The sequence below is a fragment of the Sphaerodactylus townsendi genome, linkage group LG05 (genome assembly GCF_021028975.2).
Source record: "Sphaerodactylus townsendi isolate TG3544 linkage group LG05, MPM_Stown_v2.3, whole genome shotgun sequence".
NCBI lineage: Eukaryota > Metazoa > Chordata > Lepidosauria > Squamata > Sphaerodactylidae > Sphaerodactylus > Sphaerodactylus townsendi.
Window position 1 is genome coordinate 86,662,995 of NC_059429.1, and position 14,002 is coordinate 86,676,996.

General features: G+C 41.8%; 1 protein-coding gene across 18 annotated transcripts in view; it reads left to right on the plus strand.

The window, feature by feature from the left end:
* Positions 1–14,002, plus strand: part of NFASC (neurofascin) — a 257,064-nt gene that overhangs the window by 233,647 nt on the left and 9,415 nt on the right. For 12 of the 18 annotated variants that reach the window (XM_048496445.1, XM_048496444.1, XM_048496456.1 and 9 more), the window contains 3 exons: positions 5,629–5,760; positions 7,915–7,984; positions 13,618–13,629. In XM_048496445.1, coding sequence (XP_048352402.1) covers positions 5,629–5,760; positions 7,915–7,984; positions 13,618–13,629 — 214 coding nt within the window. The remainder of the gene's footprint in view (positions 1–5,628; positions 5,761–7,914; positions 7,985–13,617; positions 13,630–14,002) is intronic. The other 6 variants (XM_048496451.1, XM_048496447.1, XM_048496458.1 and 3 more) reach the window with 1 other exon arrangement.

Here is a 14,002-nt window from a genome sequence, read left to right on the forward strand (position 1 = left end):
TTCACTTTTCCCTGTATCCCTTTCTACACACTATTTCCACTTTCTCTCTCCTTGATAGCCCTCACATTGTTTTCCTTCCACTGCTTCCTTCTCTCCTTCCCACTTACCAACTGATCTATATCCCCCCATCTGTTACATTTATTATTTTATTTGTTTTATACCCCATCTTTCTCCACAAAGGAAACCTAAGCAGCTAACATTATTCTCCTATCCTCCATTTTACCCTTACAACAATCCTGTGAGGTAGGTTAGTCTGAAAGTGTGTGACGGGTCCATGGTTACTAAGTGAACTTCCTTAGCTGAGTGGAGATCTGAACCTGTGTCTTCCAGATTCTAGTCAGAAACTCTAACCACTACACAACACTGGCTTTTGTGGGGTGGCTGCTGTTGAACAGTAGCAAGCAACTAGTCCTGGATGATTCATGCAAGACCAGTGGTAGCAAGTTGCACAGAGTTTGCATGTGTACCTAGTTCTAGGAGTCCTCCCTCAAAAGCCAAAATAGCACTAGAAAAAAATCCTGACCCCCCCCCCCCCCTTCCCTTCCTTTTACTCACAGAAATCAAGGCTTGAAAACTGCCCGTACTGTTGTGGTTGCCTAGCAATGGCAACTGAGGATACTTCTTTTTTACCCTTTTGGTTCAATTTGTGAGACATGCAGCTCCATCCATAAGTTCAGGCAGGCAGCCACAGCACTGCAGCTGCCCTGGCCCACTGCTCCCAATGGGGCTTCCCAGTGGCATGCAGAGGCTTCACAAGAGTGACAGTCTCACCACCACCATGAATCCCCCATAATGTGCCACCCAAAAGCATTGCATATGTAATTGTTGCAACAGGGCGAAAGACCGGGAGGAAACCAACCAACATCAACTCTCCCCCAACCACACCTCCAGCTTTCCCCACTATGCCAGCAGAGGCATGAGGATGCTGTCGCAGCATCCTGCACTTCATCCCAGCATGGAGCAGGGGGCAGCGGGGCAGAACTGCCTCTGTGCAGAGGTAAGTGCCCCATGAAGGGCAAATCCACCAGCGCAGCTGCATGCAGCTTCTAATGGCAGATTCAGGGGGGGGGGGCATCCCTGATGGAGCTCTTTATAAGGTTTGCAGAAAGATCTTTCTTGCCTGTTCATAGCCCCAATTTCTGGATTTAAGTATCCACAGATATGGCCATGTTGATAATTAGATATAGTGATGGTGTAAACTACTCCTCAGTGTAAAATACATCAGTCTGTCCTCATGTTGTTAGTAGTACATAATTTTTAAAAACTTTCTTAGTATGTTTTCATTAGAAACGGGAGACAAAGAAGGATGGCATACAACTCATAGGGTGAATCCCCAATGGGAAAATAAACTGGATTCCCATCGGTTCCATAAGATACAGCACCTTTTCATTCCGGTCTCTGCCTCCCCCAGCGACATAGGTATAGATATTTTATGGGATGGGTTCGGGGGCATGGCCATGCCCCCACCTGCCCCTGGGGGGCATGGCCATGCTGCCCAAGCCCTGCCCCCAGTCTCAGTGCTTATAAAAGCAGCTCTCTGAGGCCAGGGACAGCAGACTGCCCTGCCCCGCCCCGCTCCCAGCCAGCAGTCCCTTCTGCCCTCCCCTCCGGGCAGAGGCATAGCATGGGGAAATGGAGCCTGGTGCAAAATCTGAGTGTTGCCCCCCCCCCCATGGGCAGCTGCTGTGATGCTGGAATCCACCCCCAAGCAGCATCACTTTCAATGGTGTTTAAACTAGGGAGCCCAAATTCTCCTTTTAAATCCACCTTGAAGGGAGAATCTGGGGTCCCCAGTTAAAACAACATTGAAAGTGATGCTGTTTTGGGGTGGATTCTCCCCCACCCTGAAACAGCATCACTTTCAATGTTTAAATTGGGAAGCTCAGATTCTCCCTTTAAATCCATGCCGAAGGGGTGGATTTAAAAAGAGAATCTGGGGAAATTTTGGGGGTGCCTGCTGTCAGGGGTGCAACTGTTAAGCTAGCAGCACCAAACTTTCAGGGTATCTTTAGGAGACTCTCCTGATGATACCACCCAGGTTTTGTAAAGTTTGGTTTAGGGGTCCAAAGTTATGAACCCTCAAAGGTGTAGCCCCCATCTCCTATTAGCTCCCATTGGAAACAATGGGAGATGGGGGCACCCCCTTTGGGAGTCCATAACTTTGGATCACCTGAGCAAAACCTCACCAAACCTGGGTGGTATCATCAGGAGAGTCTCCCGACAAATCCCTGAAATGTTGGTGCCGCTAGCTTAAAAACATTGCCCCCTGCATGCCAAAAACTGAAAAAAACACTTTAAAAATCCAAAAAAACCACAAACGGGGGCGGAGCTTCAGACATGTAATGAGGGGATTGAACCCAGGGAAAAAAACCCTTACCTACATCCTTGGCCTCCCCACTCCAGCCTATGTTGAGGGGGTCAAACTTAATCCCAGGATCAAAAACTGTAACTATTTCCATGAATCCGTGATCAGCTCTGCAGCTCTTTCCAATTGGCTGCTGTTTTGGGGGCAGGAACGTGACCCTGCAGCCCTCCCCTCTGCTTGAGGAAGTTTTTTAAAAAAATTCTGCCTGTGCAGCTTCGTAGAAACATAGGATGTCTATTTTTTTAACTTTTTGGTTATGCAGCTTTGTTGGTACACGCACTCTGCGCTAGTTCTCCTTCTCTTTGCAGGGTCGTAGCTTTGCATGCCTACAAAGCCACGACCAGCACAAAACAAAAAAACCCTTCGTGCACTCTGTGCCCATCCCACTGTGGTCTGTTTGGTGTGTGCCTCCCCGGGTGGGAAAAATAAACCGTAATATTTTTCTGCTGCCTCCCCACTGATGCAACCTTGGCCCACGTTTTTAAAAAAGGTGTACCTTCCTGCTGGTTTTTGAAAAATGCGGGATAAGAGGGAGAGCGCGCACCAGGGCCGATACAGAGCCAAGTTGGGCACTGAAGCCATGGGTATTCCTTGCCCAAACCAGGACTTTTACCGTGAGTATCACACGATTTTTTTGACCATGGGGATTTGCCCTCTATGTAGAGATTTTTAGGCTGAGCTTTTTTATAACTGATAGGTTGATAATGGGCATTCAGGACGAAACCTTGCCACTGCTTTTTAACATGATTGAAAAATGTTGTGAGAGTCAATCAATATCCTACAATATAGTGTAATTTGACCTTGAGTATCAGAGCCAGGTCCAAGTTTTGAACAACCATACCCAAATATAGAAGTGGTGGGTACAATTAAATGGTTTGAGCTGGAGTCCTGACTGCAACTACTAGAAAGTACTACTATGTTGATGAGGCAAAAGCCAGGGGCCTGATCTTTACACCAATCCAGAGGAATCTTAATGCTTGCCAGTCACTGGGGATTATATTGTTTGCTGTGTTTCTTCAACATTTGAAGAGATAGCCAAGAATTTAATCCACCCAATTCACTGTATCTTACAGACTAGCCCCGGCTTAGATTCTTCGTATTAAGTCCCACACAACTTGATAGCAGACATACATTTTTCATGTTTATCCAGCTTTGAAAAAAAAATCCAGAAGATGATTTGTAGCAGGGTTGGGGAATAAAATGTTTCATTCACATATCTGAATGTAATTTAAAGGGTCCTCTAAAACATTTCCTATGGCAAAACCCTTGGTATAAGTTTTGCAGAATGGAGCACTTAAAGCTATTATGTGAGGAGACACAGAGAGAGACTGGGAAAGGTCTGTTAACTATTGTTGTAAAATGTATCTTCATTACAGTTTTGGCAGAATTTCAATTCTGTATGACTGTGATAATCTTCCATTAGTGCTATTTAAAAAATATTTATCATAGATAACTTGAAAGGTGCTTATATGAACTACTTAGTTCTACTCTTCTTATGAAACCATGAGGCTATACCACAGCTCTGCTTTAATTCACAAGACAGGGAAAAAACTCTCATTGACTTAATAGTCACAAACATAACCCTTATGTCTTTTCATAATTTAGTTCAAGCTAATTATTCCTACAATGAGGAAGGAATACAGTCTTGATGAGCTATGCTTTTTATGAACTCTGAAATGCACCTAGCATTTTGTTTGAAGTACTATGTAGTGTTTGTGTCAGCTGAAATAATCTTTGCCTGATAAAATCAACTGTTACGAGGGACAGATTGGCCATTAAGACCACCAGGCAAAGTGCTGGGGGGGGGGGGTCGATGACTTGACCGTGCCCCTCACTGAGGTCTCCCCAACCCTGGGGCAGCTCACATGGAATGGACAGCAGTCACTGTCACCCTTGAGATGGTGGTCCCTCCAAGGGGCTGGAACTCCCATCACTGCAGACCAGCATCCCATGCCTTGAATAAGGCAGACATGTGGAAGCTGTGACAAACCTGCTCCTTCCCTCCCCCTCCATCGGGAGAAGATTTGGGGCTCTTTCCAGGTTTCTTTTCCCCTCACAGTCCACCCTGACTGCGACTTAGGCTATACATTGACTTTACTAAGTTTTTGCTGACATAAAACTGATATTATTTACACATGAAGTGTGAAAATAACTTCTATACAAATCTGTGACAGTGCTAGTATGTATTTTCATGCAGAAGTAGGATGGTAGATCTCTTTTGCTTTTCAGAAGAAATCATGACAGTAAGTGATTCAAATTGAATGTGTTTGCTCCCCATTGAGAATCTGTAGTTGTATTAAAATGGTAGCACTTTCCATCTCTCCTCCTTTTGGGGGTGCATTTTCCAATAATCTAAGAATCTTCTGTCATTTATTTTAAAAGTTTGGGGAAGGGAAAAAGAAAAACCATTTTTTGTCTTGGTCTTCTACATACCAGGTATTTGTTTATTTGACTTACTATCCCTCTCTTTTCCAGCCAAAAGCAATCTCAGAATTCATTCCTGAGTTATTAATCCCTTCAGAGTTTCACCAGCAACTTTCTGGGTTCTTCTAAAACCAATATAATTATTTGTGTTTTAATAGACCAGTGTTAAGCTGATGCAGTTGGGGCTACTTCATTGGCTAATTATATTTTAGTGAAAATATGTTCCTCCCCCTTTCAAGAACTCAGAATGGGCAAAAGCTGAAAATATAAAGCAACTTTTTTTTCAAAACTGTGTTCATTTTGGCATGGATTCCTTTTTGTTCTGTTGTTACACACAGTTGTCAAGGCAGTACATAATGTTTTGGGAAACTGTACTTATTGGCTTATTCAAATCATGTGCTACATAAATATAAGACCTCAGTTGATTCTTGGAGGACATTTGCTATGTGATCTGCATATTTTCTATTACTTTAAATCAAAGCTCATATCTGTTTTGCTCTTATTTTCCCCATTATATACATCCTCCTTTGTTGGGCAGTGTTTTGTTTCTCAACCACCCTATTCCACACACCATTGCTACTCTTTGATCTTTCCAGCAATCCTTTGATCTGCATTGTCCCTTTTAGAATTGTGGGTACCCTTGCTTCAAATTAAAAACAGGTTTTTCTTTGGCACACAGTCACAAAGTAGAGGAATACAAACACAGATGAAGCTGTCCTAAAATCTAAAGGATGGCAATGGATGGGAAAGGGAGAATCCATTGGTCTTAGTTTGATATTTCTGTTATATTTGTGGTTCAATGCTACTATCACCTTTTCTCTTTTGACTCCTCTTACTAGCATATGCTAAGAACCAAGGTGACATTGCAACTCAGGGTTGGTTTATTGGACTGATGTGTGCCATTGCTCTGCTGGTCCTCATTTTGCTGATAGTTTGCTTCATTAAGAGAAGCAGAGGAGGGAAATATCCAGGTAAGACAAAGAGCAGTCTCCTAGGATATGTGTGTTTTAAGTATTTAATTCTGCATCTAATTTGATCTTGGGATCTTAGCAGTAGCCTTCCCACTTGAAGGATTTATTCCTTTATGTTTTGAACATCTGTGGCACTAAAAAGAATTAATCTTGTTAAAGGCAAGACTAGGATTTCTTGCTAGATAGGAGGTAATGCTACAGATCCCATTACCTTTGTTAAGACTTGACCTCACATTTGTTCAGTGTGTTGGCTCCTTCAGTGTATGCAATAGAACTTGTTCATGAAAGAATCTCATTAAAATGTTCAAAAGGTGGAGAAAGGGCTGAGCGGTAATATATTGTGCCTTTCCTGACATCCTTTTGGGTTGTATACTATGATTGTGCAAAGGCCACCATAGTGTCTTCCAAGATCTAACAGCATTTAAGTGCAAGGCACCTTGGGGCTAGATCCTGAAGGACGCATTAAAGACTGTGTCAGGGAACTTCCCTTGTTAAGCTACAAGGAACCACCTTAGTGCGTGAGAGTGACAAGCAGTTACGAGGGCTAAAAATGTAAACAATATCTAAATCCTTGTATCAAACAGAAAGAATAAAAGTTTCTGCTGTATGAGGCTTGTTCCCACTGAACTTATCTGAGTTCATTTTCTGCCTCTCTTAAGAAAAAGTATTTTGTAATACAGTAATCATTTAGAGGTCCTTCATGCAACACATTCTCTATAAAAGAAAAAAAGTATGGTAAAGATCAGAATGATGGATGTGAGACAAAGGCCTATCTTCTCCCAGTCTTTTATCTCCTTACAATAACAGTAGGAGGAATTAAAAATCAAGGGCGGTCACACCAGGCTTCTGACCACATTTCCAAGCAGTGTATGCATAATGACAAGAGTAGAAAACTGGCAATCAAATGGTATGGAAGGAAGTAACAAGATTCGCATTTTCTCTGTAAGATGTATTTGACATTTGTGTGCATTACTGTGGTTTTGTCCAGTTGCAAAGAGGTACCGCTGTACTGTTTTCTTGTCCCCGAGCCCTTTGCCAAAACTGCACCTTTATTTATGTATCAGTTCAGAACTTAGTATAGAGAAAGGGTAGTATGAAAAGGAATAAGCACAACAGTAAAAATAGTAAAACGGTAAAAACAGTAAAAATAACATGATTACAGGTTGAAGCTATAAGGCATCCTATCTGCCCACCATGTTTAGATGGGAATACATCATTTTCTCAATTACCTGTTAAATGGAAAAGTAGTTTTGTGTGCTTATGTACGACAGAGATTTAAACACACATGCTACAAAATAGTATAGATGGCTAAGACTTAAGAACTGTGGTACTGAAATGCTTAATTGTTGCTATAGAGATAAAGTATTTGACCATGTCATCTTCAACAGATTATTAATAACTTCCATTAATAATCTCAAGATTTACTCTTCAATATTTACTCTTAGTCATAACTTCCATGCCACAGTATCTGGTGGTATGTTTATTACTACCAAATCTCTCTCCCCCACCCCTTCCCCTGCATGGTAATCGATAAAAGTGTAGACTTTTTAAGAATCTCATCGAACTAATACTGGAATAAAAGTCCCTATATTAAGTCAAATGAGCTTGCTGTATTATATAACTCACTGAGCTCATGGAATAGTTTTCCAAAAGTTCCCGTACACAGTAGATGCCAAACTGTATTACTTACAGAACTGTTTGCTTACTCTAGTTTCTCTCCAATGTACAATGAACATAATTTTTAGCCTGACCTTCTCAGGAAAAAATAGTTGTAATAAATGCATAAGTGACAGCAGACGAGATTTTGGATGGGCTTGAGCTAGAATCCTGCTTGACCTGGGATTTATACGCATCACATTTATCCAGTGGCCCATGTTTAATTTGGCTTCTTGTCTCTTTAATAAAATCACTCCATGTTATGCATCAATATATAAGAATGTGAACTGATCAGTGGCTTTACAAGTATATTTCCCACAGCTCTGTTTTATCCAAGATATGCTGCTATCAGTTACTGTTCTTACTTCAGATCCTTCCCATCTGAATGCCTCTATATAAATGCAAAAACAATTCCATATGTAGCTTGGAGAGCTTGAAAATAGGACCTATAAAATGTTTTTTCAGTTTTAATTGCTTGCCCCTCTTGTGCCTTCACAGTGCGAGAAAATAAAGATGTGCCCCTGGACCCTGATGACCAGAAAGTAGATAATGGATCATTTGATTACAGGTATGTTTCCTGCTTAGCATGTTTGACTAATATTCATGTTCTGCCTCTCATTTGCTCCTTTGTTGATTTAAAAATCATCCAGATACCACCATCTCATGAATCTACATCTTCAGCTATCTCCTGTCCCTACTACATCAAGTTTTCTGCAAAGGACAATAAAGGGCTAATACACATGTTTTGCTAAATCATAGTGCATGTTCCCTAGACATATTCTGTTTCAATCAAGCACAAGATTTCAGATTTAGAATTTTTCCTCACTTTTTTTCCACAATTTTCTCCCTGCCCATGGAAAATTAGCCTATCAAGAGAAAGGTTTCTAACACTGTCTGAGCAGATGGAGGGGGGAGTGCATGGGAAGTACTTCCCATTCATGAGTGCCACCTCAGAGACTGCATTGCATGATTTATCTAGATCAACTATAGATCAACTGAATTCCCTTAAAAATTGAAAGGATAATAAAATGTTCTTCCTGAGGACTGAATTCTTTCAGAGTGTGGATTTTGATTCAGTGGAAACCACCGTATCAGATAAGAAAGCACAATATAGATGCTATGGCACCTTCAGATACTTTCTCACATCTATCATGTGTACCTAAATTAGGGTGTTAAGTGGCATCTTAAGGCAGATATTTATCTCCTTCATGTTCAAAAAAAGAGGCAATCAAAGAGGCATTTCTCAGATTAATCCTAAAAAATTTTTTCCTGCACTTTCAAAAAGCATCCTAATGAATTCCAGACTTTTCGCCTAACAGAAAACTCCTAGATAGGAGTAACACTGCAAAGGGTTGCACTGAATGCAACATAACTGATTTTGTTAATATCCTCTATGCAACGTAGCAGATCCATCTCATAGAAATATATAATGATTGACTGTGTTCCATTGCTACCATCACCCTCAAGCCTAATGATATCCTTTTAAGGACAGCAGCCACTTTTATCTCAGCTTCCAAAACAAGCTGTTTTCTTTGGCTGTTCACAGATGGGTCCTGTGTTCATGGTTTACATTTGTTTCCCCATTGCTCCCAAGGAATGGAAACAGGTAACACTGTTAGTGTTTGCTGAATTAATTGTGTTTTGTTAACATAAATGACTTAGAGCCCTGATCTGCTCTTTGTACATCAGGACCTTGCTGTGTGGTGTTTTTAAAAAGCCAAGATATTCCAAACTCACAGGATGATTTGCTCAGTTACACTGGATTTAGATTGGGCTCTGTGAGATTATCTGGTGTTCACAGAATACTTGATAACCAGTAGAAGTTCAGTTGAAGGACTTGCTGAAAAAATGCTGCTTGAGATCTGGTCTCATGAATACCAAGTTGCTCAGACAGTTTCCTACAGAATTTTGAAGGCAGCACAGTGTATAAATCTTGCAGCATGAAACTATATGATCAAAAGTTAGTTGAGTGGATTGTTGGACGACTGAGCATGTTTAGCATTTCTGTGATCGTTGCATTCCAATAGTGACTGTTTTCTTCAAAAGGATATATTAGTCATTGAGGGAACTTTAGAACACACTGATTTCTTACCCTATAAACTGTAATCATGCTCTTATTTGCACATATAAATAAGGAAATCCAGGCAGTTTACTCATGTTCTTCTAAAATGTTGTAGAAGTGGTTTTCAGTAAATGGTTTATGACCTGATGTGGCCACAGAGTCCTCACATTATACCAAATTCTTGTGGCTTGATATCACATTGTTTTGGGAGCTCTTTGCTTCCAAAAGCCAAATGGATCCAATTTGCATCAGGATCATGGCACTGGTATGCATTGAGAAGAGGCTTAACCCTCCTCCCCATACACACTACTCTTGTCCCAAAAACTGGTAATGGGAGGCTGAAGCCCTTGCTCAACATGTGCCCCAGTCCCAATCTAAAGTAAACCTATATGCACATTGGAAAGTGTTTGTAATCAGCCTTCATTTGCTTAGTCACAAGCCCTTATAGATCCATCATTTTTATGCTTTTTGGCAGGACCTATTGCTAGTGCACATATATATCAAACAAAATCTCTGCAACTTCTGCAGCAGGACAAGTCAGCAAAATTACTCAGCATTGAAGGGTACTCCATTTTTTAAATTGGCAAGTTCCAAGACACTTCTCCCTGAAAAAAAATATCTCTCTTGCCTTTTCTGTCTTCTGTCCTCTGGCATCCCAAATACTCTTACAGTCAGTCCTCCAGTACCGTATACATATACAAAAGGTCTCCTTTGCCTTTTTTGTCTTCTTCCATCTCAGTCATCCAACATCATCACCAGATGGTCTTGCAGTGTTCCATGTGCACTTGTGGCATGGAGCCTCTTCCTTCCACTGATGATGTCATAACTGGCACCTCATCATGTTACATGACTATCACATGACTTCCTGTCATATGCTTGCATCTCAGTTCCATATTGCTACCTGGAGATTTGTACAAATGTTAAAAGAATGGCATATTCTTTTATCATGCTTTTATGCCATTATGCCCTTAATTATAAAATCAACTAACAGAGCCCGGCCACGTGTTGCTGTGGCTTATTGTGGTGAAATGGGAAAGGAACAGTAGCAGTTACACACAGGCATGTCCTTCACCATGGAGCACCAGGAAAAAGGTGTTTTACCTGGGCCAGGTGTGAAATTTCAGGTATGTGAACATCTAAAAACACTCTCACCTGGCTGACTATAGTGGCTGGGAATTTTCAGAGGAATTGGCCCAGCAGTTACTGAGTTATACTATCATGGACAAAAACACTGTTAGCTTTTTATATATATAGATAGGTGGCCACTAGAATCCCTGTGGAGCATTCTACTACAAAGAAGGTCCAGGAAATGGTGGATTACTATACAAATTTACTGTCATCTTTTTGTGGAAAAGAGTATAGTAATCTATCAAAAATGATTTAAATGTATTAATTTAAATTTGAACTCCGAATACTGTAGCATGAAAAACTTTGCAAGTGGTGGTGTTTGCTTTTAAAAAGGGTTATTTAAGCGCCCTTGAAAATGTACATATGTATATATTGTTGACTACTGTCAAGGAGACAGTTCAGATTCTAACCCTATACTTTCATCTTCTGTTAGGACTGAGTTGGATTGAAATCTATCCCTCTAAACTTAAAAGCTGTCTGTCCTTCACTAGGAGTAGGAAAGGGTCAAGAAGACATTAGACATCCTTCAGTGTACGTGACAGAAAGAGAAAAACACACTGTGCTCCCTCCATGAACTATTGTACAAGTTTACACAAAGAGTTAGAGACATGACAACTCCCTTAAGTGTTCAGAAATTAAGGTTGAATTTGAATACCTGACTCAGAATACCTGGCTGATTAAGATATACCGCTGTTGGTAGCATTTCTTTCCAGTCTTCATGATTTACTATACCAACAGACTGGCGTATTGGAGTGGGGGGGGGGGGGGGGGCTGTAGGGAAAGAACTGGGTAAAGCAGAACTTGGATGTTACTCCAGAGAAAGCTACTGTTGGAACTTGAAAGGTGAACAGGATCTGAGCTGACATGCTTTCTTTATTGGTTTGCTTTCTTCCTTCACAGAAGCATGCCTGATATGCTGTCATCATACCCTTCACATCCTTGGTGCCCTGTGCATGCAGAACTCCAGTCTCTGTAGCTATAATTAAGAATTACTGTCACTTCTTTCTACTCTGCTGACAGAATAATGGTCTCTTTGTGCAAAGGCTAGGCTAAGGCAGCTTGAAACCATTATCCTTAGAAAGCATTCTGTTCCCATGATATGCTTTCCTGTACCAACTGATTGGTTTACAGAGGGAAAGAAGCAGGTAACAGGGTAAGATAGAACTAGAATACTATAATGCCTAGCCCGTGGTTCTGCTCCAACTTGTTACTTACTGCCCGCTCTCGTGGGCTTCAAAATCAGCTCTAGGCTGCAGGAGCAAATTTCCAAAAATACAAATCAGTGGTGCTTCTATAAAGCATGGCAATAGACAGTGTGGGAGTTGCCAATTGATTGCTAAAAATACAGGAACACTTCCTTACACCCAAACACTATTACCCAACAACTAATGGAAAATAGTTTCATGTGAACAACGCTGATTCCATTATATTGGACTTTTTGTACTACTATTTGCGCCCAGATGTGCAAAGGTTCTATCTGGTGAATAACCACAGCACACGTCTTGGAATTAAATTGGGCCGCAGCCCTTTTTATTGAGGCAGAAGCTGGGCAAGTAAGAGGAGCGCATCCATTTTGTGGCCGGTCAGCACCTCTGGCTGAGACCAGCACTACACCCCAATCCATATTGGGGAGGACAGGAGGTACTAAGCCACCTGGGCGCCTGCCCGCTGTGGCCCCCTTCCTGCTGGGGTGTCAGGCTCGAATTGCAGAGGCCTCCATGGCATGTGCCATGAGCCCGCCCCACCCCCAACCGCGGGAAGGATGGGCGCACAAGCTCGGCCTCCCCTTAAAGATCCACTCCTCTGCCCAAATCGCCAAGGCTGCGACAAATTGAGCAGCACAAAAATTCTGCCCAAATAGGGAGGGAGGGTGGGTCAGTTTGCTCCAGGTGTCGAAGAAGGCCAGAGCAACCACATGCTGCCTAATATATAGGGAGCGTGTTCCACCCCAACACTCATGCGCATCACACAATCAGGCCGGGTATGGCTCAGTCGCACAGCCAGCCCAGGGCACATATGCTTGCTGCTCCGGAGCTCACCATGTGCCTGCCCCCTGTCGCAATTACGGCCCAGTTGATTTTGGGGCCGTTATTTCATGATGCCAGAAAGTATTCTGAAGGAGAAACTGCTCTTAGCCATCAGATATTAGCCATCAGATATCAGACGTTCCTCCCAATATCCTTACATTTTTCTCTGCCTGCTAAGTCCCAATAGCAATCACTACTGAAGAAGTGAAAGCACATTTCACACATTTTTATTACATTGAAGCAAATTTCTGTGTCAGAAAATGTAACCTTTATAATCTATGAATAATGGCACTAACGTATATTGGTATTGCTGCAGAGTGATGGTGTTTACTACCGACCCAAAGACTCCTCTGAGTCTCAGCAAGAAAAGCAACCTATAAGTGAAATGAATAAAAAATGGTTGGCTACTCATAAAGGGATATCTGAAATGCAGGCCCTTGTGTGCGAGTTGTCCATTCTCAGCCGATGCTAAGTGGGATCTGCCTTCTTTGAAGGCAGTTTTTCAAACTAGTGCTTGATTTGCTTCACATCACTAGAATAATGTGACAGACCCGCAGGCATTCAGACCTAGTGACTGTTCAGATGCTTCTCACTAGTACATATAATGAGGCAATGCAAGTTGGCAACTTTGCTTCACAGCTACTACTATCCTTTGAGCCCTTCACTACTTAGCTCAGAAGACATCCCCTCCCCCTCCTTTTCAATGGTTCATCCACAAATCATTTACTCATAATATACATATTGTGTGAGGAGGTTTTTTTATGTGTGCACAACAATATGTGAGTGTTTTTTGAGTGCTGACCTCACTTGATATGATGAGGTCGTAAGCTCCCTCAGATAAAATGAAGTGTTTTTTGATCACTGTCCCCTGAAATGCAGACTTCACCATTTTGCTCTCTGATCAGGCTCTTTCTGCTTTTCTCTCTGTTTTATTCCCATCCTTCCTTCTCCTTTTCACCTTGTCTTTCTACATGGACCATGAAGGTCTCTTGAAAGGTAGGACTGTGGACTGCCCCGAAGTCTGGCACACACAGCTTTTTTCTTTCAGCAGTTCCATCACTAAAACACACCTTACTTTCTGCTCTCCTCCCCTTCCCTGCCTCTTCACTGTCAACCTTCATCTAACACCATTAAATAATCATTTTGTATCCCTTAACTTGAGATTTGGGGCATCCTTTGTCCAATGAGTTGCATTCTGCCTGCAGATTGGGAACCATTGCCACAACCAATTGAATTATCATGGCCCTCAACTTCATCCTTTTTTCTGTGACTAATCCACATATTATGCAATGACTGCCATCAGCTCGTTGCACAACTGAAAGTGGATTACTCACATGAAAAAGGGACTTCTGGATTAGGATTCTGATTT